The 25465-nt window shown below is 37.5% G+C and overlaps 1 protein-coding gene across 4 annotated transcripts in view; it reads left to right on the top strand.

Annotated features, from left to right (window-relative positions):
- The first annotated feature begins 2399 nt into the window (after nucleotides 1-2399).
- Nucleotides 2400-25465, top strand: part of CASD1 (CAS1 domain containing 1) — a 78320-nt gene continuing 55254 nt past the window's right edge. For 2 of the 4 annotated variants that reach the window (XR_008625906.2, XM_034964467.3), the window contains exons 1-5: nucleotides 2400-3072; nucleotides 10528-10624; nucleotides 11171-11291; nucleotides 20109-20153; nucleotides 21135-21197. Coding sequence is in view for 3 of the 4 variants with exons in the window: in XM_034964467.3 (XP_034820358.1) it covers nucleotides 2532-3072; nucleotides 10528-10624; nucleotides 11171-11291; nucleotides 20109-20153; nucleotides 21135-21197 (867 nt within the window). In the remaining variant the exon portion in view is untranslated. Of the gene's footprint in view, nucleotides 3073-10527; nucleotides 10625-11170; nucleotides 11292-15796; nucleotides 15989-20108; nucleotides 20154-21134; nucleotides 21198-25465 lie in introns of those variants that run through there. The other 2 variants (XM_034964466.3, XM_034964469.3) reach the window with 2 other exon arrangements.

The following is a 25465-nucleotide window of genomic DNA, read 5'->3' on the forward strand; positions in this document are numbered from 1 at the left end:
AGAGACGGGGCAACACAGTTGAGAGTTATTTAGAAGAAAGCAAGGATGACTCAAACACTTGCTTGGATAGCTGGGTTAATGATGAAAACTTAGGCATAAAGGTTGAAAGTAGATAAAGGAGAAGGAAGGTGATGAGTTTGTTTAGGAAATGATATATATTAGGTACCTGAAGGATATCCTAGTAGGCAGATGGTTCTTACAGCATGAGGATAGATAAATATGGACTGACATAATCAGGTGTGTGTGTGTGTGTGTGTGTGCGCGTGTGTATAAGGAAAGTGATCCCATGGCAGTGGTGGGACCACTAAATAATGACTAAGTGATCCTAAGGTCACTTAAAAACAGCAAGAAGTGGGCTGAAAACAAAGTCTCCGCTCTGTTTTAGATGGATACCAAATAAGGAAGAATGGTCAACAATGTCAGGTGCCACAAAATGGTCCAGGAAGATAAGGAATATAAAGTGTCCCTTGGATTTAACAAGTAGTCATACCACACAGCCTTGGTGAAGAACAAGGAAATGGCTGAAGAGAGAATGCTAATTGAGCCAGTGAAGGCAGAGAGTCAACACTGCTCTTTCTAGATGTTTGCCAGAGGAGGAAAGAGTTGATGAGGTAAACACGCAGGAACAGAGTCCATGGGTGTTTTTCATTAACAAAAAAAATTTTTTTTGGAGGAAGGCAAACAGCAAGGTGATAGGGAGAATTGGAAGACACAGAAAAAGAATGATTTGCATGGGGATAACTGATGGAGGAATCAACACCCTCAAGAAAGGAGGATAAGAAAAGATTCAGAGCAGAGGTAGAGAGATTGGCCTTAAACTTGAGAGAAGAAAAAGGAGGTTCACAAGCTATTTACAGTATTTCAGAAAGCCTTCTGGAAATTGCAATTAATAGAATGTCAAGTTTCTTTACTTTTTGCAGGCATTAACTCAACCCTTTGGGTTAACACTGGTTATTGCATGCTGATCAGAAATTCTAATTTGCTGTTGATGACATCATAGAAATGTCTAGGATGTGATTGGCAGACCATATATTGTTGGCAGAGTTATCTGGTTTTTACAATACCTAATTCTTACAACATGTGATCAACCTCCGATCAGAATGACAGCCAAAATTAAAAGACTATTTGCAGGGAACAGTGCCTAAGTGTTTGTACACTTATTTAACTTTATTGCTTATTAGCATTACATCCATGACAGTGATGTATGTGATTTCATTTAAGTGACAAAATCTTTCAAGATATAAAGTCCATGGATGAAAACATAATAAAGAGTCCTTGGATGAAGAGAATGGGAATGAGTAGACAAGATCTGTACAGTCCCTTCATATCTAATATTCTATAATTTTAAAAGGGGCCTATAAGCACAAGTTCAGGAATGGCTAAATGGGAAAGTTGTAAAGAATACTTGACAACACCCCAACTAAACAATGACTCACTCTAAACAAGGCAAGGCAAGTAGAATGGCAAGCAATGTAAATAACCATTCCCATCTGGAAGGCAACACAAGAAAAACCATTTAAAAAAGGGGTAGGGTGGGAGCGAGAGGAGAGTAGGGATAACAATGCTTTATTAAGGAAATGGAGTGCTGGCTTTATTGAGAATCACAAAACATTAACCAACGTTTGTAGCGGGGATGATTGTCATAAGCACATTAAGAAAAATTTTTTTTGGCTGGGCTTGGTGGCTCACGCCTGTAATCCCAGCACTTTGGGAGGCCGAGATGGGCAGATCATTTGAGGTCAGGAGTTGGAGACCAGCCTGACCAAAATGGTGAAACCCCTGTCTCTATTAAAATACAAAAATTAAACGGGTGTGGTGGCGGGCGCCTGCAATCTCTGCTACTCGGCAGGCTCAGGCAGGACAACCATTTGAACCCAGGAAGGGGAGGCTGCAGTGAGCTAAGATCACGCCACTGCACTAGAGCTTGGGCGACAGGGTGAGACTCCCTCTCAAAAAAAACGAATTTTTTTGGCACATCGACCTAACCAAACTTGTGTAAATACAAGTGAGAGTCAGACTCTTTTCTCATCAACACCTACACTAAGTTAGGCTCCTTCTGTACCTTCCACTCGGAACTTTGGTGTACTTTCGCCCACCAGAACTGGGCAAACTGAGGACATTAAAAAAACGGTTTAAGAGAAACTGGCCAGAGCAGTGAGTTAAGTGTTAAGACTGGTTTCACTCCTGGGTTGGATGCCAGCAATCCATCGGCCAGCACCATCAACTGGATCCATCAATCCAATCTGGCCAGCACCCAGGGGCAGCCAGACTGACCAGCCAGGCCACGGATAGCCAGACAATAATCGACCTTAGGGTGTCCTTCGCATCCCGCTGGGCGGGTTCTGGGAGTAGAAGGCTGAGAAAGGGGAGTGTTGGGGAAGGAAGGAGTGGGACGATGTGTACTTTTCTCCCGGAACTGTAGTTCTATTGCCCCAACCTGGGCTCAGGTAGCGGCCAGTAAACTAGGAGACAGCCCTAAGGCTCGCGTCCGGGCCAGGCGGGTACCCCTAGTACTCTCTCCCCACACCCCCATGGCTCTGCCGCAGCCGCCGCCGCCCGCCGGGGCGCGTGACCCGGTGACCCCGGAGCACTGGGCATCCGGACCCCCCTCGCAGGCGCAGCCGCTATTAAGGCAGGAGGCTAAAGAGGAGGAGGAAGGGGAGGAGACAGGCGTCCAGGGCGCCTGGGGAACCGGCACGGCGGAGCAGCGGCGGCGGGGCTGGGGGGAGGCCGCCGAGTCGGCCGCGGCCGAGGAGGGGCAGGCGGAGGTCGGGGGCGCCGCGGCCGCGGGGTCAGGTTCCCCGGCGGGAGGCGCAGGTGGCGGCCTGGGGAGCTGGCGGCCGCTCCTCGCCTGGCTGCAGCGGCGGCAGCCCCAGTGCTGCCCCTGTGCGGCGCCCCTTTCCCGCTCCGCCGCGCACTGTTGTCATGGAGGAACCAAGATGGCGGCTCTGGCCTACAACCTGGGCAAGCGGGAGATCAACCACTACTTCAGCGTGAGGAGCGCCAAGGTGCTGGCGCTGGTGGCCGTGCTGCTGCTCGCAGCGTGCCACCTCGCCTCCCGCCGCTACCGAGGTGAGCGGGCCCTCCCCACTGCCCGGGCAGGCCGTGGGGGAGGCGGCGACGCGGCGGCTGGAGGCCGCCCCCATCGCCCAACACACGCCCACGCGGCCTCCCGCCGGCCCGGCCCGCGGGGGAGGCGGTTCCCCCACGTGCCCCCAGGTGTCCCCAGCAGCGGCCGGCGCCCGAGGCCAACTGAGTGGACCCCAGTGGGGGCCACCAAAGGACAATGGCTGGTGGTTCTGGGCGCCCCGAGCCGCCCGCGCTGGGGTCGGGGGCGCCAACCCTGGACCTGGCCCAAAGTGCTGCTGAGGTCCGTCTCCTGAGCGGTCTGGGTTCGGGGAGACGCGCCAGATCAGGGGCTCGCGTGCAGGAAGTCGGACAGGCGGTCCTTGGGGGCAGCCCGGGGCGCATGAAGCCCAAGGCCGCCCTGCAAGGGGCACCGCTGCCAGCAGTGGGGTCGCAGGTCCTGCCTCTTAAGGGTCCGGCTCCTTAGCCTTTGTTTAATTTTGCCTCTGCCCTGTAACACCCAGTCTGGGCTGTTGGACAGCGGCAAGGGCCGCCCCCATTTTCCTTTGCCAAAAGGGCGACAGCTGGCAAAAGATGCCTGTGGCCAAATGGAAGAGGTGCCACCCAGCTTTTGTGATACAGAAACGTTTAAAGGCTTCGGAGTGCACTTTTTACAAAGTTAAGGCACCAGAGCAGATTTTTGGAAGGAAGTTGTGGGTTGACAGGCGTAAAGGTGGGCAGTTGAAAGCAAGTTGTAAGCACTTTGAAAGCAGGCCTTGGCCATGGGTTTTGAAATTGGTGTAAAGGGGAAAAGGAAATATGACCTGATTTGAGAATGAATTATCTTTCAGTAATCAAGGGATATTTACTTGTCCTTGATGATTGATTGTTTTTTTTCCTTTGTAAAAATGTCACTGGGAGAGAGGCTGACAGGCAGAGGGAAATTAATAATGATAGGATCTTTTATTTTTGGCTCTTAATACTATCAAAGCCATTATCTGGGCAGCTCTTGGTGACTGTGAGATTAATCAGTCAAGATGTAATGTGTAATGGACAGGTGCAAATTAGCGCTGTGCCCGTTTAAATTTACACCTACTTTGGCAAAATATCCACAAACGGGTTGTTGGAGGCTGCGCTGTATGCTCATCCCAGGAGATCTTTCAATTTTGGTCAGTTTTGCTGCTTTATTTCTTCCAACTCTTGAGAATTAAAAATATTATACTCTAGAGCCATACTGGGTGAACAGCTTTTAGTATACTAAATTGATTTTAAAAAGTAGATTCTTTATAACCTTTTGGCCTCTCTCCAGCTCTCTCCAGATCACAGCCATACGACCTTGCAAGGCCTTGGTTTATCTACAATCATGTAAAACTAGCAATGTTGATGCATTGATTTGTGGTGGTTTTGAGGAAATATGTCTTTTAACTACTATTAATCATTTTATGCCAATTTGGTATAAAAGAACAGTAATTTAATTCAATTTATGTAATGGTAGTAGAGAGAAATTTTATAACTACAGTACTATTGTCCTAAGATAAATAAACATCTAGTCCCCTTCCTTTTATTTTATTTTTTTGTGCTTTTTATCTTTTGATAACCTTGGACTACTATTATTTTTAGATTATAGATTTCATCTTATCAAGATCTGTCATCAGCAGGGAGAATAGAATGTCAGATGGGGACTTATGAGTCAGTGTAGCAATCTGGGATTGTTTATAAAGCCTTCTCCAGAAGTAAGTCATCAGTTTCCATAGGTACTTCAGTGCCTTGAGTGTGAAGCAGTACACCTGGTGTGTGTACTTGCCCAGACTGAATGTCAAGAATTTGAGCTGAAGACTGGGAAAAATAAACATCTTACCAGGAACATCCTCATGCTTTGGCAGTATCAAACTGAGTCAGGTGCAATGCCCTTCACACAAAGATAATCATACATTTGACTCACATTGTAACTCTTTAGGACAGAGGTGGCCAATCTTTTGGCTTCCGTGGGCCCCATTGGAAGAAGAAGAACTGTCTTTGGGCCACACATAATATTAACACTAATGATAGCTGATGAGCTTTAAAAAAATTGCAAAAAATCTCGTATCATTTAAAGAAAGTTTACGAATTTGGGCTGCATTCAAAGCCATCCTGGGCCTCCAGCAGCCCAGGCCATGGCTTGGAAAATCTTGCTTTAGAATAAGAAAGCATCTTACATTAGATGAAGGGGATTAGGCTGTGTATTTGGATTTTGCATGTGTGAGTATGAGTGTGCTGAGGCAAGGTAGAGTGAATGCAGTTTGGATATACATATTCAGTATCTCTTGCTTTACAAACTACCGAAAGTAAAGGAAAGAATTACCCACTACAGAAAGTAAAGCTTGGCGAATACTGTGTGCTAACGTTGAGCACTTATATGTCAGGGACTGTTCTACTAAAGGTTTTACATGTTTTAACTCATTTTGTCTTTATAACCATTCTATGAGGTAGATACAATTACCATATTTCACTCCTCTCCACTATTTTTAACATCTTTGTAATCAGGGTGAGTCTTTAAAACTTTGATTGCATGTCAAAGTTTAATTGGTAACATTTTTTTCTTACTGTGACATAAAATAATCATGTGTCTAATAATCAGTGGTCTTAGATTCAGTGAATTACAGTATTATTTCCATTTTAAATATGAAGCATGACAGATTAAATTGCCTAAGGATACACAGTGACTGAGCTAGGATTTAGATCCCAGTTAGTCTGTCTCATGCCTTATGTTACAGTCTGTCTTTCTCAGAACTTCTTAGATAGTGGGGAGTATAGAAGATAGAGGGAGAAAGCATTTTCCAGGGAAGCATGGGTTAAACAACTTAGAAACAGTAATTCAGGCAGGGCGCAGTGGCTCACGCCTGTAATCCCAGCACTTTGGGAGGCTGAGGCGGGTGGATCACCTGAGGTCAGGAGTTCAAGACCCGCGTGGCCAACATGGTGAAACCTCTTCTCCTTCAATTAGCCGGGCGTGGTGGCGGGCACCTGAATCCCAGCTGCTCAGGAGGCTGAGGCAGGGAGAATCACTTGAACCCAGGAGGCAGAGGTTGCAGTGAGCCAAGATCGCATCCCCCCAAAAAAAAAAAAAAAAAAAAAAATTCAACTTTATTGTACCAGCTAAGAGTTTTTCTATTTTTTTTTTCCAGTCAGGAGGTAATTTTCTAAAAGTTGTTTGTGTAAAGCTTCAAAATCTGACCTGAGCCTACTTTTTGTTACCTATGTTTTTTCCTTATTTTCCCCAAATTCCAGGTTCACAATCTAAACGTGCTTTGCCCGTTTATACGTCTCACAGTTATCTGATTTTCTCTGCCTGCAGTGACTCCTCTCTTGAAAGAAAATATAGGTTTTTCCTTCAAGGCCTGGTTCAAATGTCACACCCACAGAAGTAGGAATTAGCAGTTCAGTTCTGCCAGCAACTTATACATACTTATTGTGTTGTATTGTAATAATTGGTATCTGCCTACCCACACAAACTGTTGAGCTTCCAAGAGTATCTTACTCATCTTTAAACCTTTAAATCATCAGAGCCTAACACACAATAGGAAATCCTTAAATAACTGTGGATAAATAGATTTCAAAGTCTTTATTTCCTTTTATGTTCTTTTGTGGCTTTAATTGAATTTCATGTTCTAATCTCAATTTTAGAAAGTAGGCATTTTAAAATTATTAATATTATTTTCACATAATAGAATGACATTTTGAAAATAATTACCATTTTAACTATATTTTTTCCAAATGTTATCAATTTCTAACATTATGAATCTCAAAATGTCCATTATTAGTTTGATTACAGGTTAAAAATGTCATTTCTGTGACAAGTGGCCAATATCTGTAGCCTTAAGGATAGTTCCAATCTGGATAAATTTTAATTTTTTAAATTGATAAAGTTAATTTCAAATGCCTTAATTTTGTTGAAATCAAATTCTTTTTTTTTTTCACTAAGCATATTAAATGCCAGTGCTAAATGATATTGGATGTTCTGGAGAAAAATAAGTTGAAAGCTTCAGAAATTAGAGCAAGAAAGCAGCAGCTCTGGGTCTCTTAGCCTTTTCTTTCTTTGACTGTTAGAAAGATCCTGATCTTTATGATACCTCTTGTAATGAGACACTCCTTGCTTGTCTAACGATAAATCTTAATGGTGATTTTCAGCACAGGCTAAAGTATAACTTGCTGTATCTTAGGCAAACAAAATATTCTATGGACTATACTGTAAACTTCATGATCTCATATTTTAATGGTTGGTAGTAGGAAACAGTTTTAGCAGGATAATTCGGTCTAAATTTAGGTGCAGTGTGCCAGAGATATTCTCTTCAAAGGAAAACATAAGTTGGGGTTTATATGGGCCATCAGATGTTTCCTTTAGTTGTTACATTTTATTTTTCAGTTTGTTTTTGTTTGTTTGCTTTTAAGTATTTTTCTATCACAGAAAAATCATGCATAAAATTCTGAGATTGTAGATTGACAAACCAGAATGCTTATACTTAAGATAAGAGAATAAAGAGGAAGACAGCCATTCATCCAGATAATCTTGGTGTTGGAGATAGCTGAAGTAGATAGTCCTGTCTTTTTAGTTTCTTTGTGTGTGTGTGTGTGTTTCTTGCTTGATTTATCTGAACGCCTGGCAACATTTATCTCACATTAGTTGTGTTAAAATAGCTATCAAAATTATACTAGGCAATTGAAAATAACAACCGAAGTTTTGTTTTGTTTTGTCTTTGGTAAATTTGGAGATGAAAATATATGTCAACAGATATTTGTATATAGTGTAAATATTAAAAAGGTGGCACATTATCTTAAGATCTAGGTTTATATTTAGTGATTTTATTTTAAAAAATTTCTTTCCTGAGAAAAGAGAATTTGTTTTAGAGTATGAAATTTTATGGAGTTTTTTCTGGATCAGGTTAATTTCTTTTAATCAGGTTATAATAGTAGTAGTAATTTATTATTACTACTATTTTTATTATTTTGCTGACATACAAAAAAGTCATTCTCTTCTTGCTTTTTCAGTTGTCTACTTAGCAATGCTTTATATTAGATTCTGGTAAAATAACTGGTACAGTTCCTGTCTTGACTGGACCCTAGCTGATATGATACAGACACACATGGATTAATTTCAGATACAAGCCTTGTAAAAAACATCTTTGTATTATGAAATATGTTAAGTCATCATCAACTAGCATTCATTAGCAAATTAAGAATTTCTTCCATGGAAAGCTCAGTATTCTCTAAAATACTGTGTTTATAATGCCTTTGGGTTAGTGACAACTTCAAATCTCATTTTGCTATGGTTTTTTTTTTTTTTTTGATACGGGTTCGTCAGATTAGAGCTATTGTTTTCCATCAACTCAACAACTGAGAAACAAGATGTGGGTAATAGTATTGACTGGAGGCAAAAAAAGTTGTTTGCATTTTAGACACGTTTTCTGGGGAGAAACGACTGGTTATTTTGAGATACTGGTATGGTGTTTCCATCTCTATAAAAACATACTGGTAACCCATATAGATGCATAATCCCAGACACTGAAGTTTGATTAAGGTGTGATTCTGTCTGGGCTTTTAATTCAAAGACAAAAGACAAAAGACAAATAACAACACCCCTCTCCCCCTAGAAAAGGGGAGGGGAGAAAGAAAACAGAAAAGAAAAAGAAGAAAACCTTAAAGGATTAACACCTAGTTATTTACAACTTACAACTTTTTAAAAAAAATAAATGTTTTGCTAACTTTTAACTTGGTTTAATAGATTTAAAGAGAAATGCTATAAATATAGAATTTTTACCTTAATTTTAAACATTTGCTAGGTTTTAATAAGATTTTACCATATGGCCATTATAAAAGAATGCTACAGAAATGCTATTTGTAGAAAAATAACTTGTGTGTTTCTACAGTTCTTTTTTTACTCATCCTTAGTTATTTATGTAGCCTAATTTTGTTTTTTAGAACTAGAATTAGTTTTTAATAATTGGGGAAAATGAAGAACTAATTATTTGTAGTTTACTTAGAGACAGGTTATTAAAAAATCTTTGAAATACAAAAAAAAAAAACTGCTCAAGCCGTGTATATAGTTAACACAAATTTAATAATTGATACCCTGCTTTCCTTAACCAGTTTCCCATCAATAAGATAATGCAACATTTTAACTTTTCCTTCCTGTTCTACTTTAGAATTTGTGACATAGGAAACAACACCACTTTCAATATTTATGCATACTTGTCTTATATTTGTATCACCTTTTGTCTGTATTTTGGCTAGATAATGAATAACTAGATTGAGAAAAGAGATGTGTTCTTCTCCTTTAAATATCTTTGTGTCTTTAAATATCTCTACCCTGAAATGCTCAATATCCTTTTTGTTCTGCAGTATTCTTCCTCCCAGACTCCTTAGCCTGACTTTAACTAAATGTCAAGTATAACTTGCTATTGACTATTGATAAAGAACTGGAGATTAAATTAAATAATATTTTATTATATCCACATAGTTAACCTAAACATCTCATTCTGCCCCCCCCCACACACAACCCCATCCCACCCCATTCATTTGACATATTTGAGCTTAAATGCCTCCAAACTCTCTTTTAACCCCTTTGGTCATGTATATTTAGCTAATGTACAGTAAAATGTCCAAAAGTGTAGATTGACTCTTTGTCTCAGTTTACCTGGGACTGAGGAGTTTCCTAGTTACGGAACTTTCTGTTTAAAACTAGGTCTCCAGGTATGCTGATGCACTGTGTATTATAGTAGTTGAATAGGAAGTCATTTCCAAAGTCTTGTCTTTTATCCCTTAAACTTTTTTTTTTTTTTTTTAAATGAGACAGAGTCTAGCTCTGTCACCCAGGCTGGAGTGCAGTGGCATGATCTTGGCTCACTGCAACCTCTGCCTCCTGGGTTAAAGCAATTCTCATGTCTTGGCCTCCTGAGTAGCTGGGACTACAGATGTGTGCCACCACATCCGGCCAATTTTTGTATTTTTAGTAGAGATGGGGTTTCACCATGTTGGCCAGGCTGGTCTCAAACTCTCGACCTCGAGTGATCTGCCCACCTAGGCCTCCCAAAGTGCTGGGATTACAGGCGTGAGCCACCGTGCCTGGCCTCCCTGAAACTTTTCATTCTCAGCTATAAGTAGGAGAGATATTCAGATGTAAAGGCTAATTTAAGGTTGAGATGATGTCCCCGGAAAGAAAACCTGAAGCAGAAGGAACTGCCAGAGCAGGGAATGTATCATTTAGGAGTTAGGTGAAGTATAAGCCATCAGTTGCTCTTGTCCTCTTGAATATTAATGTATTAATATTTACCATGTTTCTCATGAATGGGAACTGTGAACCTGGGCGGTACAGTGAAACAGAGAAAACTCTACTTTTTTATTTCAAGGAACTTATATAGGGTCAAGATAGCCGATGTGTAAAATTTTAACTATTGTTTACAACTCTGTTGTGTTTAACTGTTTTAGGCAATGATTCGTGTGAATACCTTCTCTCAAGTGGCAGATTTCTTGGAGAGAAAGTTTGGCAACCTCACAGTTGTATGATGCATAAATACAAAATCAGGTAACATTTCTTCATTTTGTTGTTTTCTTTTTCAGGATGGGTCTTAATATGTAGTGGAGAGGGGTTGGTGAAAGAGTACTTTTCATCTCTATGTTGGGGTAGAGACTTGCTGACTGAGTGTAGGGCTGATTGCAAATGAAGATTTCCCTGCCCACTAAGGTTTTAGGGAAGGGCTTTGGCCAATCTGCTTTATCTCAGGTGTGTGATAACTAGGCCTAAGGCAATAATCCTTGAGCAAAAGACTCTTGCTCTGGCACCTGGATACCTATCTTATGGAGTTATTCTAAGGATTAAGAGATAATAGATATAAAGCACCTAATACAGTTAGAGTACATCTTAAACATGTAATGTATCGAGCTATTACAGAGAGTTAACTGATTACAGGAACGTGGAGTGGTAAGTTAAACAAACCTGGCCACCTGCTTATAAAGCAATATAATGGTATGTGTAACAATCTGGATCAACTTTCTTCAAAAACAGTGTGCTTTGAAATGCCAGTATGGCTGATTTTACTTATTTTAATTAATTTTTCTTTGTTGCTTTCAGTGAAGCAAAGAACTGCCTTGTAGATAAACATATTGCATTTATTGGAGATTCCAGAATTCGTCAATTGTTTTATTCTTTTGTAAAAATAATTAATCCCCAATTCAAAGAAGAAGGAAATAAGGTAAAACTTGTCTATTCCCTTCTGTAGAGTGTTTTAGAAGTTAACCAACTGAATAGTTACAGGAGGAGTGTGTCTCTCCAGATTGAGTAGGAGCTGAAAAAATTTTACTTTGATTTTCAGAAAGGTTGGGGAAAAAGAGGGATGACTTGCTTTAATGAGGAGGATGACAAAAAGAAGTGGTGGCTAAGACATTGGCAAGCTTTTTATTGTAATAACTTAAACTTTTAGTTTTCAGAAATAATAAATTCTTACCATGGAAAAACTTTTAAATTTCCTTAGAAAGAAGACAAAGAGAAAATATCACCCCTTATTCTCCTGTTAGTATTTTTCCATACTTCTTTTTGCTCATCTCTTTTTTTTAAAAAACATACTAGTAATCTTTTAATATGTGCAATTTTATATCTTGCTTTTTTCTTCACCACTTATTCACCATTATATAATCAACTTAAGTATCTTCTTAATGGCAACATATTATTGAGTGGATATAATGTAATTTTATATAATTTTCCACTTTTTAAAGCTTTTTGTAGTTTTCTAATTTAATTTTGCAGTTAAAAAATACATTTTAAATTACTTCTTTGTGTGAAAACTTTGCTTTTTAAATTATTTCCTTAGGGTGGAATCTCTAAAATTCAAATATTAGGTTAAAGAACATAAACATTTAAAAATTATTAATTATGCTGCAAAATTATTTCAATTTATACTAATTAGCAATATATTTTGGGGCCTAATTTTCTGCAAACTTTCTGGCATTGGGTGATCATGCTGTAAATTAAAACAGCAGTGCAATAAGTTTCTGTTATTGATTTTGTTAGGAAATTTCTCGTTTAAAAATATAACTTTGAAAACTAACAAGGATTAATTTCTTTGTATATATTAATTAATTAGTTCATTATTTTTTGGTGAATTATCTCATCATATCTTCTGTTTATACCTTTTTAAGTGATCCCAGATTGTAATCATCGTCTTCAAATACCATGTGATTGGGAGAGGGGAATAGCAAAGGGGGGAAAGTCGAACACAAGAAAGTTTAGAATTGTGAGGGGAGTAGCTCATGAATTTATGAAAATCTGCCTATGTTAAAGAGTTGAAAACTTAAGAGCCTTCACAGCTAAGTAGTTATTAACATAGTGATGATGATACCAGGTCCTAAATCTTTAGCAGCTATTCCATGTGAGAATGAGAATAATGGAAACAAATGATACAGTCAACTTTTCATTTTATTTGCTATCTGTATTTTCCATTTGCATTTATACATACGAAATTGTAGAGAAGACTCAGAACTATTTAACATGAAATTATTACAATTTAAAGTGAAAAATTTTAATAAACTTTTATTTTTAATAATTAAAAAATTTTTTTTAATAGAGACGAGGTCTCACTATTTTGCCCAAGCTGGTCTTAAACTTCTGAGCTCAAGCAATTCTTCCATCTTGGCCTCCCAAAGTGCTGGAATTACAGGCATGAGCCACTGTGCCCAGCCTTTAGTAAACTTTTAAAAAGTAGAGAGATTTCTGATTACTATGAAGGTTTTAATATTTCTTGGCTTAAAGTTGCATGACTTTCTAAAAATTCGAATAATGGATTTGACAATAGGTAGTTGAAAAAAGCTATAATGGTTTAGTCTGCAGCCAAAAGTAGATACAATATGGTACATTGTTTCTGAGCCCTAGTTACAACACTTAGGTTTCCAGTTTTTATAGTCTAGGATGCTCAGTTATCCCCAGATTATCAAACGAGATATCAGACAAGATTAATTTATATGCATTTAAAAGGAAACAAAGATAGTGTGCCCCCATCTTAAAGAGACAATTTTCAAGAAAATATTTAATTCAAGCTGCTAGTGGAGCATTTGCCAAATTATGTGTTACCTTGTCTCTGCACACCTTGAGGACAGAAATTACATATCATCATTATTATTTTTAAATATATTTCTTGTCCCTAGCATAATCTGGCATATTATAAAAGCTTATTACTTTTATTTAAAGCCTGGTATGGGTATGTCTGGGTAGAATAGGAATATTGAAGATAATTCTTTGTTTGAATTTGATTTCTTTTGTGTATTGAGTCAAATTTTTTAAAAAAGAGACTTTAGAGGTGAATTTTTTCAAATTATGCTTTGTGGGAGACTAGTTCTGTGAGAAGCTTTGGTCAAATAAATTTGGGCAGAGCTAGATATCGTATCTCCCTCTTAGATAGTTTTAATTTAGGCTGGGATATTAAAAACTTACAGTAAAGAAATCCATTTTGTGTTGCTTCCAGCCATAGGGCAGGTTAGATACTCTGGGGGCTCCTTCTATGTCAAACCAACTGGAGCCTAGGTTTAAAAAATACTGTTGATGGACTGGGTGCGGTGACTCACGCCTGTAATCCCAACACTTTGGGAGGCTGAGGCAGGCGGATCACGAGGTCAAGAGACAGAGACCATCCTGGCCAACATGGTGAAACCCCATTGCTACTAAAAATACAAAAATAAGGCCGGGTGTGGTGGCTCGTGCCTGTAATCCGAGCACTTTGGGAGGCCGAGGTGGGCGGATCATCTGAGGTCAGGAGATCGAGACCATCCTGGCCAACACGGTGAAACCCCATCTCTACTAAAATGCAAAAAATTAGCTGAGTGTGGTGGCATGTGCTTGTAGTCCTAGCTACTCGGGAGGCTGAGGCAGGAGAATCACTTGAACCCATGAGGTGGAGGTTGCAGTGAGCTGAGATCATGCCACTGCACTCCAGCCTGGCGACAGAGTGAGACTGTCTCAAAAAGAAAAAAAAAAGAATAGTAGCATTAAAGTTCTGAAAGTAAGTTTCAACCTAGAATTGTATACCTGGGGTTAAAATTTCTGTGTTCTTGAGATGTATTATAGGACATTCTCAGATATTTAAAAATGATGAGGTTTTACTACAAAATAGACTTAACACTAAAGTAATTTCTGAAGGATAACCATCAGGAATGAGGGAAATGTTCAGAAAAAAATTATCTGAAATGTAAGAAGCAATGGTTTAAGAAAATAGTAAAAATGTATATAAATCTAAACAATGTTTGTATAAAATAATAATATCTTTTGCACTTAGTGAAAAGACAGAACTAAAGAACTGGCTAATAATAGCAGATATGTCAAGGGTAAATGATCACAATTAAAGTGTTCTAATGTACTCTATATTCTCTAAATTATTGTGTTTTTTTAAAACTTAAAGACGCACAGTGAAACTTCAAGAATAAGGACCGAAAGAATTGAATTAGAATGTATAAATTTCAACCGGAAGAATAAAAAAATTAAGCAAAAACCAAACTCATCTAATGCCAAATATGTATTTTATACACATGCATGTACCATACATATACATATGATATACATACGCACACACAATTATATGTCTATGTAAAAAGCTGTTTTTGCATATATTATCCATATATGAAAAAGCTACATATATGTGGCAGGGATAGAAATTAAAAAGTGAGATGGTAAAGCCAGGCACGGTGGCTCGTGCCTGTAATCCCAGCACTTTGCGAGGCTGAGGCGGGTGGATCACGAGGTCAGGAGATCAAGACCATCCTGGCTAACACGGTGAAACCCCGTCTCTACTAAAAACACAAAAAATTAGCTGGGCATGATGGTGGGCACCTGTAGTCCCAGCTATCGGGAGGCTGAGGCAGGAGAATGGCGTGAACACGGGAGGCGGAGCTTGCAGTGAGCCGAAATTGCGCCACTGCACTCCAGCCTGGGTGACAGAGTGAGACTCCATTTCAAAAAAGAAAAGAGTAAGATGGTAAAAACATTTATGGTCAAAATAAATGCAAGTAGCCTAAACTTGTGAGCTAAACACAGATTTTCAGATTGCTCTTGAAGAGAACTTTGTGCTGCTTAAAAAGACATATTTAAAATAAGAAGGACATGGAAAGGTTTTAATTAAAAATGAAAAAGGATTCACCAGGTAAATACTAAAGAAAGTTAAGTCATATTAGTATAAGATAAATAGATTTTAAGGCAAAAGCATTTTCAGGGATACAGAAAGTCACTTTCTAATGACAAAGAGTTCAGATAACTAAGATTTTAAACTTGTAGGCATCTAATAAGCCTTAAAATTTATAAAGCAAAAATATAACTACAAGGAGAAATTGGCAAATTCTCACTTATAGTGGGAGAATTGCATACTGCTCTCAGTTAATGATAGGACAAGCAAATAAAACTAGTAAACATATAGTAGAGCATTAACATGCTTGATTCTGTAAGCTTATAGCTCAATAATTTAGAAAATACACTTTACAATCAGGGAAATGTTTGTTTGAAGCACGCGTGGAACTTTTTAATTATTTTTATTTTTATTTTTATTTTTGAGACGGAGTCTCGCTCTGTTGCCCAGGCTGGAGTGCAGTGGTGCGATCTCAGCTCACTGCAAGCTCTACCTCCCGGGTTAACGCCATTCTCCCGCCTCAGCCTCCCCAGTAGCTGGGACTACAGGCGCCCGCCACCACGCCCAGCTAATTTTGTTTTTGTATTTTTAGTAGAGACAGGGTTTCACCGTGTTAGCCAGGATGGTCTCGATCTCCTGACCTCGTGATCCACCCGCCTCGGCCTCCCAAAGTGCTGGGATTACAGGTGTGAGCCACTGCACCCGGCCAACTTTTTATTTTTAACGTGTATTACACCATTAAGCAAGTTCCAACAATATCAGAGAATTGGTGTCATTCTTTCTTTAAGGTAAGTTACTTTATATCAAACTTAACCTGATAAAAATTCTAGAAGCCTACAGAAAATGTTCTTAATGGTGAAATGTCAGACATATTTCCATTAAAATCAGGAAAAAGACAAGGGTGTTCATTACTGCTGCTTCTGTTCAACATTGTATTAGAGATTCTAGCCAAAAAAGGTAATCTAAAGATGTAAGAATTGGGAAGAAATAAACTGAGGAGTTCATATGATACAATTCTCTACATAGAAAATCCCAAAAAATTTATAGAAAATTTACTAGAAGTAATAAAGATTTTAACAAGGTAGCTGATAATAAGATTCACATACAAAAATTGTGATACCTCAACAAAGCTGTTAAAAATTAACACATATCTACATGCCAACAATGTAAAGTTCTAAAGGCTTTTAAAATATACCGTGTGCAATGGTAACGGCAACAGCTATATGTTACATAGGAATAAACAGCAAATGTGGAAGATCTGTATGCAGAAAAGCCATAAAAATTTATTGGAAGACAATTCCAAATGACATAATTAGATGGAATATAATATACTGTTTCCTTGGATGGGAAGACTCAGTATTGTAAAGATGTCAGTTATTCCCAAACCGATCTGTAGGTTCAGTGTAATTCCAACAAAATCCTAACAGAATTTGTTGTGCAACTTTACCGATGGATTCTAAATTTTTTATAGTTGGGCAGCAGACCAAGAATAACCACAACAAATCTGAAGAACAAGGTGGAAAGGATTTGTTATACAATATCAAGATTTAATTTTACCTTGTAGTAATTAAAACAGTGTGGTATTGGTATAAACAAAGAAACCATTAGAATAGACTGTAGAGCTCTAAAATAGAAACATGCATACAAAATGACTTTAAAAGTAACAGAAATGCCATTGATGATCCCTAGGGAAAGGAAGGTCTATTCAGTTAATTGTGCTAAAGCAATTAGCACATGGAAAAAGTTGAAATTGGATTCCTACCTCACACCATCTAGTAAAATCATTTCTAGATGGATGAGTTTAAAGTTAAATGTGAAAGTAAAAAATTTGAAACCTTTAGAAATAGAAATAAAATGTAGGAGAATATCTTCATTATCTCAAGGTAGGGAAACATCTCTTACATAAGGAACAAAAAGTGCTAACCATAAAATAAAAGATAAATTCACATACCTTAAGATAAAGAGTATCTATTCACCAAAAGATACCTTAAGATAAAGAGTATCTATTCACCAAAAGATACCTTAAAGAAAAAAGATAAGTCACAAATTGAGAAAAGATAATTTACAACATATATTCAAGAAATATCAGAAACTGCAAACTAATGAAAAAGATAACCCAGTAGACAAAAGGTGGGGGTCAGGGAGCATGGCCAGGCATTTTACTGAAGTGGAAGTGAGTTTTTTTTATACCTACTATAATGGCAGAAATTAAATCTGACAATGGCAAGAAATATGAAAACAGACCAGATGTATTAGGCTGTGTACCAGTAGATGTCTTATAACTGCTAGTGAGAGTGTAAATTGTTACAAATACTCCAGAAAATAATTTGCGTTATCATTTGATGGTGACCATTTTTATGGCCTATGGATCTATGGAACAATTAGGGAAATTCTTACTCTTTTGTTAAGAGACATATCCAAGAAGATAACCGTTAGTGCTGTTTATAATCTAGATAGTAACGTATTGTATCAGTTGACCTGTACTCTACAAAAATAGTAAGTATGATACTTGATATTAATAAAAATAGTATTGATAAACTGAGCTGTACAAGTTTTTAAAGGCTAGGGAATGTTCTAGGTTATACGAGATTAAGAGATGTGACAACTAAATGTAACACTTGATTTTAATTGGATTGTAGATTAAAATATAAGAGCTATATAAAGGATATCCTTGAGAAATTGGAAAAAATTGGATATGGACTGTGTATTAAATGAGATAATATTTTATCAATGTCAAATTCCTTATGTAAGAGAACGTTCTTATGGGTATGTGCTTAAAGAGATATATGCTTAAGTATTTAAGAGTGAAATGTTATGACTTCTTTAATGAACTTTCACATAGTTCAGCAAAAGAGAAAAACTATAGAATATGTATGTGTAGAGAGGGAGAAAGGTAAAGCTGGTACAGGAAATGTTAACGGTTGGTAAAAGGTTTTGGGCGTTCGTTTAATTCTGTCAGCTTTGCTATAAGATTGAAAATTTTTAAAATTGAAAGTTGGAGAGAAAGCCAACAACATTAAAAAATATATCATTTAAAGATGCATATTTATGTGACAAAAACTAAAGAAAGTTTTTAAAACAAAGTATAAACACACAATTTAGGAGAGTGGTTTACTTTGGGTGAAGCAGGGAGTTAAGATAGGGAAAGGACCACATAGGTGGTTCAGTGTGTTGGCAGTGCTCTGATTTGTATTATGGATTCATGAGTGTTTATTTAGTTCTACTGTGCTTTGTGATTTTCATATATGTGACTTATTTGTATATATCAAACATTATATTAAAAAAGGAAAAAGAAGAAAGAGATCGAGTTGCATTAATTACTGTATGCAAAGTAAGACAAAGAAAGTTCATGACATTATTTTTCTGAGGACAAATTTTTAAAAGGTTGAGGATGTGGTAGAAGGACGAAAACACCTGTGTGATTTTGTTTGACCCAGTATATCCCAGATTTATTTCACCAAAGAAACTTAAAGTTTCATTGAATTAATAGTCTCGAGACTCCTTTTGGAAAGTGATGTTTTAGAAGCACCAACAAGAATCTAAAAAGTTAACCTGTTGATAGAACAAATTTTGTTTCATGGAGATTTCAGTATAAATACTATTTGTCTGTTTGAATTAATGAAAACATTTCAGCTTTGATTTTAGCAACAGAATTAGCTTCTTACTGACCACCTTTACCCCTTTCCCACCTACGATTTCTATTTCTGAAAGGAATGCCATTCTTTATGTAGAATATTTGGTTACAAGAAGTTGTAGTGTTCACATTTCAATTTTTTCTACAAATGGACTATTTATATACTGTTTTCAAAGTGAAACCTATAGCAACCTAGAGTCATGTTCATCCATTCCTGTCACTCAGGGCCTATACTAGTACACTGGTGAGAATGGACTAGATGTTGCTACAGCAACAAACTACTCTAACCTCTTAACAAAACAGAAGTTCTTGCTTAGCGTTGCATGTCCTAGGTGGGCTGGCAACAGGCTTTGCTCCACACAGTCATTCAGCAGTTCCTACTACTGGAATTTTTACTACCTTCTAGAGTACCTTGGAACATTGAGCTTCCTTAGTCTGTGCATCAGTTAAGTTAGAGACTAGAGAATTGCCTTGGGAAATTCAGCCTGGAAGTGGCGTATGTCACATATATCCACGTCGCATTAGCCAAAACTAGCCATGTGGCTCTGCCTAACTGGAAGGGCCTCAGAAAATGAAGGGAAGCAGTCCATTTCTGAGATGAATAGTAATACAAGTGCTGGGCACGGTGGCACATGCCTTGTAATCCCAGCACTTTGGGAGGCTGAGGTGAGTGGATCACTTGAGCCCAGGAGTTCGAGACCAGCTGGGCAACGTGACAAAACCCCGTCGCTACAAAAAATTTTTTTTAAAAATTAGCCAGGCATGGTGGCGTGCACCTGTGGTCCTAGCCACTTGGGAGGCTGAGGTGGGAGGATTGCTTGAGCCTGGGAGGCGGAGGTTGCAATGAACCGAGATTGCGCCTTGTACTACAGCCCAGGCAACAGAGTGAGACTCTGTCTCAGAATAACAAACAAAATCAAATCAAACAAAAAATAGTAATACTGGAACTAAATTGGAATCCTGCCAACCTTGGCAAAAAGGTAATTTATACAGACATGTTTCTGTATCTGCTTGTTTGCTGTTGAAATTTTATTTTTGAACTATATCTTAGATGTTGAAAATCACATGTAGACAATTTAACTAGTGTCACTTACTTTGTTGTGTTCTATGTCGGTTTTTTCCCCTTCGGGTTGAATGTATAGATAATTGAGATTTGGTGCATAAAAATATATCAACAAAAATATGCATAAAGATAAATCAAAGCAGCTAAATGGGGCATTTTTTATATAAATTTAATCTATACATTAATATTTCTCTGTCTCCTTTTATGGCAGCATGAAAACATTCCTTTTGAAGACAAGACTGCATCAGTTAAAGTGGTAAGTTCATGTAATAGTAAGCTAGATGTTACAATGTTGAAACTATATTCATTGGTTAATTGAACATACTAAGTATATTTCAATGTATTCTTGAGAGTAGATAAGAATATTAGGATAGTGGAATAAAAGTTTGTGTGAGTTATTTTATGTAATGGTCTCAAAATTTTATTTGGAAAGAATAATCTTGCACATGAATTTGAAACCAGTATGTGTTCTGGGTTAATGTCCATAAAAGAATATATGTGAATTTTCTGAATTCCCAATCAGTGAGAATTCAGTGAGGATCAAGACAAAAATGGCCTTGACCTAATGAAGATGGCAGGTCTTTATAGTTCTCTGCATGCAAATACAAGTGGGACAAGGATGGCAGAAAAGAAAAAGAGGGGCAATGGGAATGTGCAGAGCAAGGAATTGAAAGTCATTTTCCTCCATGCAGAAGTGATATTTTAACTGAGGCTTCAAAAATAAGTAAGAGTTAGGCAGGCTCAGTGGAAGAGTTTTGTGAGCATTATGGACAGAAGGAATAGTATGTGCAAAGTCCTAGAGAAAAAGGAGAACATAGAGCATTCCAAGAGCTGACTGAGGACCAAAAGGGAGAGCAAGGGTACAAGTGGCAGGAGTAAAGGCAGAAGGGACAGGTGGAGATTCTGCACCTTGTTAGCAACTTACAGGATTTTAGATTTTATTCTGAGGGCAGTAGAAAGTCTCTGAATACTTAAGCAGGGGCGTAGCAAGATCAGATTTAAGTTTTTAAAAGATTGCTCTGGCTAAAATGTGGACAGTAGGTTAGAGGAAGACAAAAGTGGATTCAAGGAGAACTATTGTAAGACTCTTGCCAAATTAAGATAGGAATTGAAGATATCTTGGACAAGGTAATGTTTTACTTTTAAGTACTCTGTAAGAGAATGTTAATGTTTATTTTGAATGGTGGAATTAAGAGTTTCTTCGACTTTTTCTTTACTTCTAACATTTCTCTTTTAGGATTTTCTGTGGCATCCTGAAGTTAATGGTTCTATGAAACAGTGTATCAAAGTGTGGACTGAGGTCTGTATTTAAAAAACATAGGCTTTTTTTTTTTTTTAAGCAACCAAATTTTAAAAGTCCACAAGCATATTTTTATTCCCTTTACTCACTTGTCCCACTCTCCTGTATTTTATACCTGCCTTCTTAATAGCAACTAAACTGTGCTGGACTGATTCTAGCACTTCATTGAGAAGAGAACATGTAGATCCAATATCTCTGCCCCATTATCACCATTCTAACCATAAAGCAGATTATGTTTATCCCAGACTTTTCATATTTAAAGTCTTCTGTTACTGCTGTAGTTCAGCTGATTCAAACCCAGGTGATCTTCCCAGCACAGTGTATATTCTCTTATGCATTTTTCTGTTTTCTCCTTCAAACTCATGTCCAGATACTTCAGGAAACTTTTATTTGTTTTTATAGCCTTTTTTCCCTTTTATTATTATATTTGTGACCCAGCAGGCAAGACTAATATGTTTTAGCTCATCATGTTTGGAGATAAATTAGATGTAAAGGTAAGCATGCTATTAACCTCAGAAAACTCCTAAGTTCTCACAAGTCCATTTTACAATCTCTGTAGTAGTTTCCGTACAGTCTGTCAGTCCTTTAATTAAACCTGTATTCTTTCCCAGAGACATTTGTATTTGAGATGGATAAAACAATATTTAATTTTATTGACCTTGTTTTGTTCAATTAATTTCCCTGCAACAGTTTTTTGGTTTGGGATTTTTTTTTCTTCACAATAAATATTTAGTATTGCAACCACATCATACTATAAATAGGCTTTTGTAGGATCCTGTGGGAACCTAGCTACCATTTCTAACCTTGTTTCTTTGAGCAAATGTTTTCAAAAAACAAACATATAGACAACTTCTAGAATTCAAATTTCTGTTAAATTGAGGTCTACAGTGTGTTTTGGTTTTGTTTATATGTTTTTAAATGTCCGGAAGTGTAGAATAATGTTCCATGTATATTTGAAATTATTTAAGCATATGTTTCACATTTGTGCTGGACTGAAAATATATTTATTAAAGTAGTAGAAATTCACAATTAAACATTAATACACTACAATTTGTAAATCCTGCAAGATCACAGAAAACCTTTATAGGCTATTTACTAACCTGGAGATATATTACATATCCAAAATTTCAATTCTCATATATTTGTTAAAGCTAGTTTTTGGAGCCTTAGATTCTGTTGTAAAACTCATTATGGTTGTTGAGAAAAAGAAATATTTAATTTATTTAGATAGATGACCACATGGTCACTTGAGATTGATTAGTTGATGGTTTTCATTCACTCAGGAGTATATATGGATGTATGTAGTTACTTTTTACTATTTCTGTAGTAAGCTGCTAGATCCTGAGGATTTGGAGACCCACATTTTTGTTGTTAATGTACTATTGCCAGCTTTGTGCTGAGTAATAGGAATATGGCTGGGAATTAGCTCCAGTCTCAGCCCTCAAGGAATTTGCAATCTAGTAGATGGTGACTTACTGATGAATAACGACATAAGAAGGCAAAGGCTAACACAGAATTGAGCTCAAAGGATTATGAAAGTACCATGGATAGACACTTAGGATAGGAGGTGGTGAGAGTGTTGGTAGTTATCTGAGAAAATTTTATAGAGGAAATAATATTTGAGAACTGTGAGTTAGGAAGAAGATACACTTATTAACTAGAATAGCCTTATAGAAGCCTATAGGCATAAAAGCAAATTTGAATTGAGAGGACTCTAAGTAGATTGTTATTCCACAGATATTTCTATATTCTAGGCACTAAGCTAGACACTGTTGATATACTGGTTAACGTTATAGAGATCCTCCCCTCAAAGAGCTAGATGAATAACACATACAGATACTTAAGCAATGTGACAAGTGCTAAAATAGGAAATGTAAAGCGCACAACAAACAGGATTACAGAGGATAAGCCCTAAGTGTATTTTTCTTAAGTTTTCAAAATTAGTTTTCAGATAAAGTGGTCTTGAAGGTGAGTGTGGGGAACGAGAAGTGGGGTTATTTCCTGCAAAGGAAACAGCTTGTGCAGTGATGCTGAAGATGGAGTATAGCCTATTCAGGGACTCTCCAGCAGTTTTAGTGGAGCTGACATACAAAATGCTTCTTTATGTGTGTTGGTTTTGGTTGTTCTTTTCACGTGCTTCGTTTTACAGGGAGTTGACAAGAGATGAGGAAGCAGGTACTACATTATGAATGATATCCTCAGCCATACTGGGGGAGTGGATTTATTTTATCTATTTTTTAACTACTTCTAAATACTTCAGGGTGTATTTTCTGAAAATAAGTACATTGAATTGAATTGAGGGTAGTGGAGAACCATTGAAAGTTTTAAGCAGAATGATGTGATACAGTGGAGGAGTGGAAGGAAATTAGGCTAACTTGTAAAGAAACTGGCAGTTTAGATGTAATTCTGTAAGTGAATGGAAGTCATTAAGTCTGAGCTATTGAATGGATTTGGTTAGTGTTGGTATGGATTGAGGTAATATTTGAAGTTATTTGAATGGAAGAAATTGAATAGGCAGAGAATTTAGAGATTAAAGAGGAGAGAGGGCTTATGAGGAATGAAATTATCAAGGAGATTCTGAGAAGTGGCAGTAAAAGGAGTAGGAAGAAAACCAAGGGAGGAAGGACTGTAAAATCACATACAGGGGAGGTAAGGATTTTAAAAGATGGGTAGTCACCAGTGTCCCTTTCAAAACTTGCTAAGGTGGAATGAAGCTACAGCATTTGGCAATCCAGAGTTCACTAATGGGCTCTCAGGACAGTTTTAATGGATAGTGAAGCCCAAATTCAAAACTTAAGTTGAGGCATAAATGAGAGATAAAGAAATTGGCATAGTGAGGGCAGAATACTCTTTCAAGTAATCTGTTGGTTACAGGTGTAAGACAGGGTTCAAGGAAAACTTTTTGAGGATAAGGATGATTTAACACTTTTAGGTTGAGGGAAGGAAAGAGAGTGGAGGAGGAGGACAAGATTGATACTATGAGAGTTGGAGGACATAATTCATGGATCATATAGCTCCAGAAGTGAAAAGGGAGGAAATGTAGACAGAGGAAGGCATTAGCCATTGAGAAGAATAGGGACATATTTTCTTTACTCTCTTGTCAGAGGAAGATAGCTGGGGGAGTATAGACAAGTTGTAAGAATGAAGGAAGGAAGGCAAGAGCAGACTTGTCGGATGAATTTTATTTTCTCTACGAAGTTTGAGAATTAAACTTTATGCTGAGAAGGAGGGCAAGAGAGACTGTATATGGAATGTAAGGTTTGGGATAACCAATGTAAGTTTTGGGAATGAGAAAGCCACCTAGGGATGAGGAAAAAATATTTAAAATTTTGTATCCACTGAAAATTCTTCAACAGTGTAAAATGAAGCATGCTCAACTAGAAATGGTCATATATCTAAAAGAAAATGGATTTATTTTGTTATTTTTCTCTATATTTGTAGTATTTTACAGTAAGCGTGTATTACCTTTATAGTGAAAAAGTAACTGTCATTTTTTTACATTGGTCAATTTTTTGTTATTACATTTCATGCTTGTTTTTAATTGTTTCTTGTGTGTATGATTGCAATATCAGGTATTTGATGTGGTGATAAGTGTGTGATTCAGAAGTCAGAAGGCTTGAGTTCCGACTTACCTGGCAGGCCTCAGCAATATCCTATTAGCCATTCTGAGTCTGTATCTTTGTTTTATAAGAGATGTATAATATCATCTTGCCTGCCCCACAGGGTGGCAGGCAGGAATCTATATTACAGTGAGATAATTTAAGAGAAAGTGTTTAGTAAGTTACTAAGTACTATATACTTGTTATATATAACATATAGTTAGCTGCAAATATAATTGTACTGTAATATACTATTGCTATATATTATAAATAGTATACAGTAGTCCCCATTTATCCATGGTTAATATGTTCCAAGACCCTAGCATGTGCCTGAAACCATAGATGGTACCAAACCCTATGTGTACAATGTTTTTTCCTATACATACAAAAGTATGATAAAATTTAATATATAAATTAGGCACACTAAGAGATTAACAGCAATAACTAATAATAAAATAGTACAATTATAACAGTATCTCATCATCACTATTTTTGAGCTTTGGGGTCATTATTGAGTAAAATAGGGGTTACTTTAACACAAGGATTGTAATGCTGTGACAGTTGGTCTGATAACTGAGACGGCCACTAAGTGACTAATGGGCAGGTAAGCATATACAGCGTGATACCCTGGACAAAGGGAGGATTCACATCCCAGGAGGGACAGTGCGG

The sequence above is a fragment of the Pan paniscus genome, chromosome 6 (genome assembly GCF_029289425.2).
Source record: "Pan paniscus chromosome 6, NHGRI_mPanPan1-v2.0_pri, whole genome shotgun sequence".
Lineage (NCBI taxonomy): Eukaryota > Metazoa > Chordata > Mammalia > Primates > Hominidae > Pan > Pan paniscus.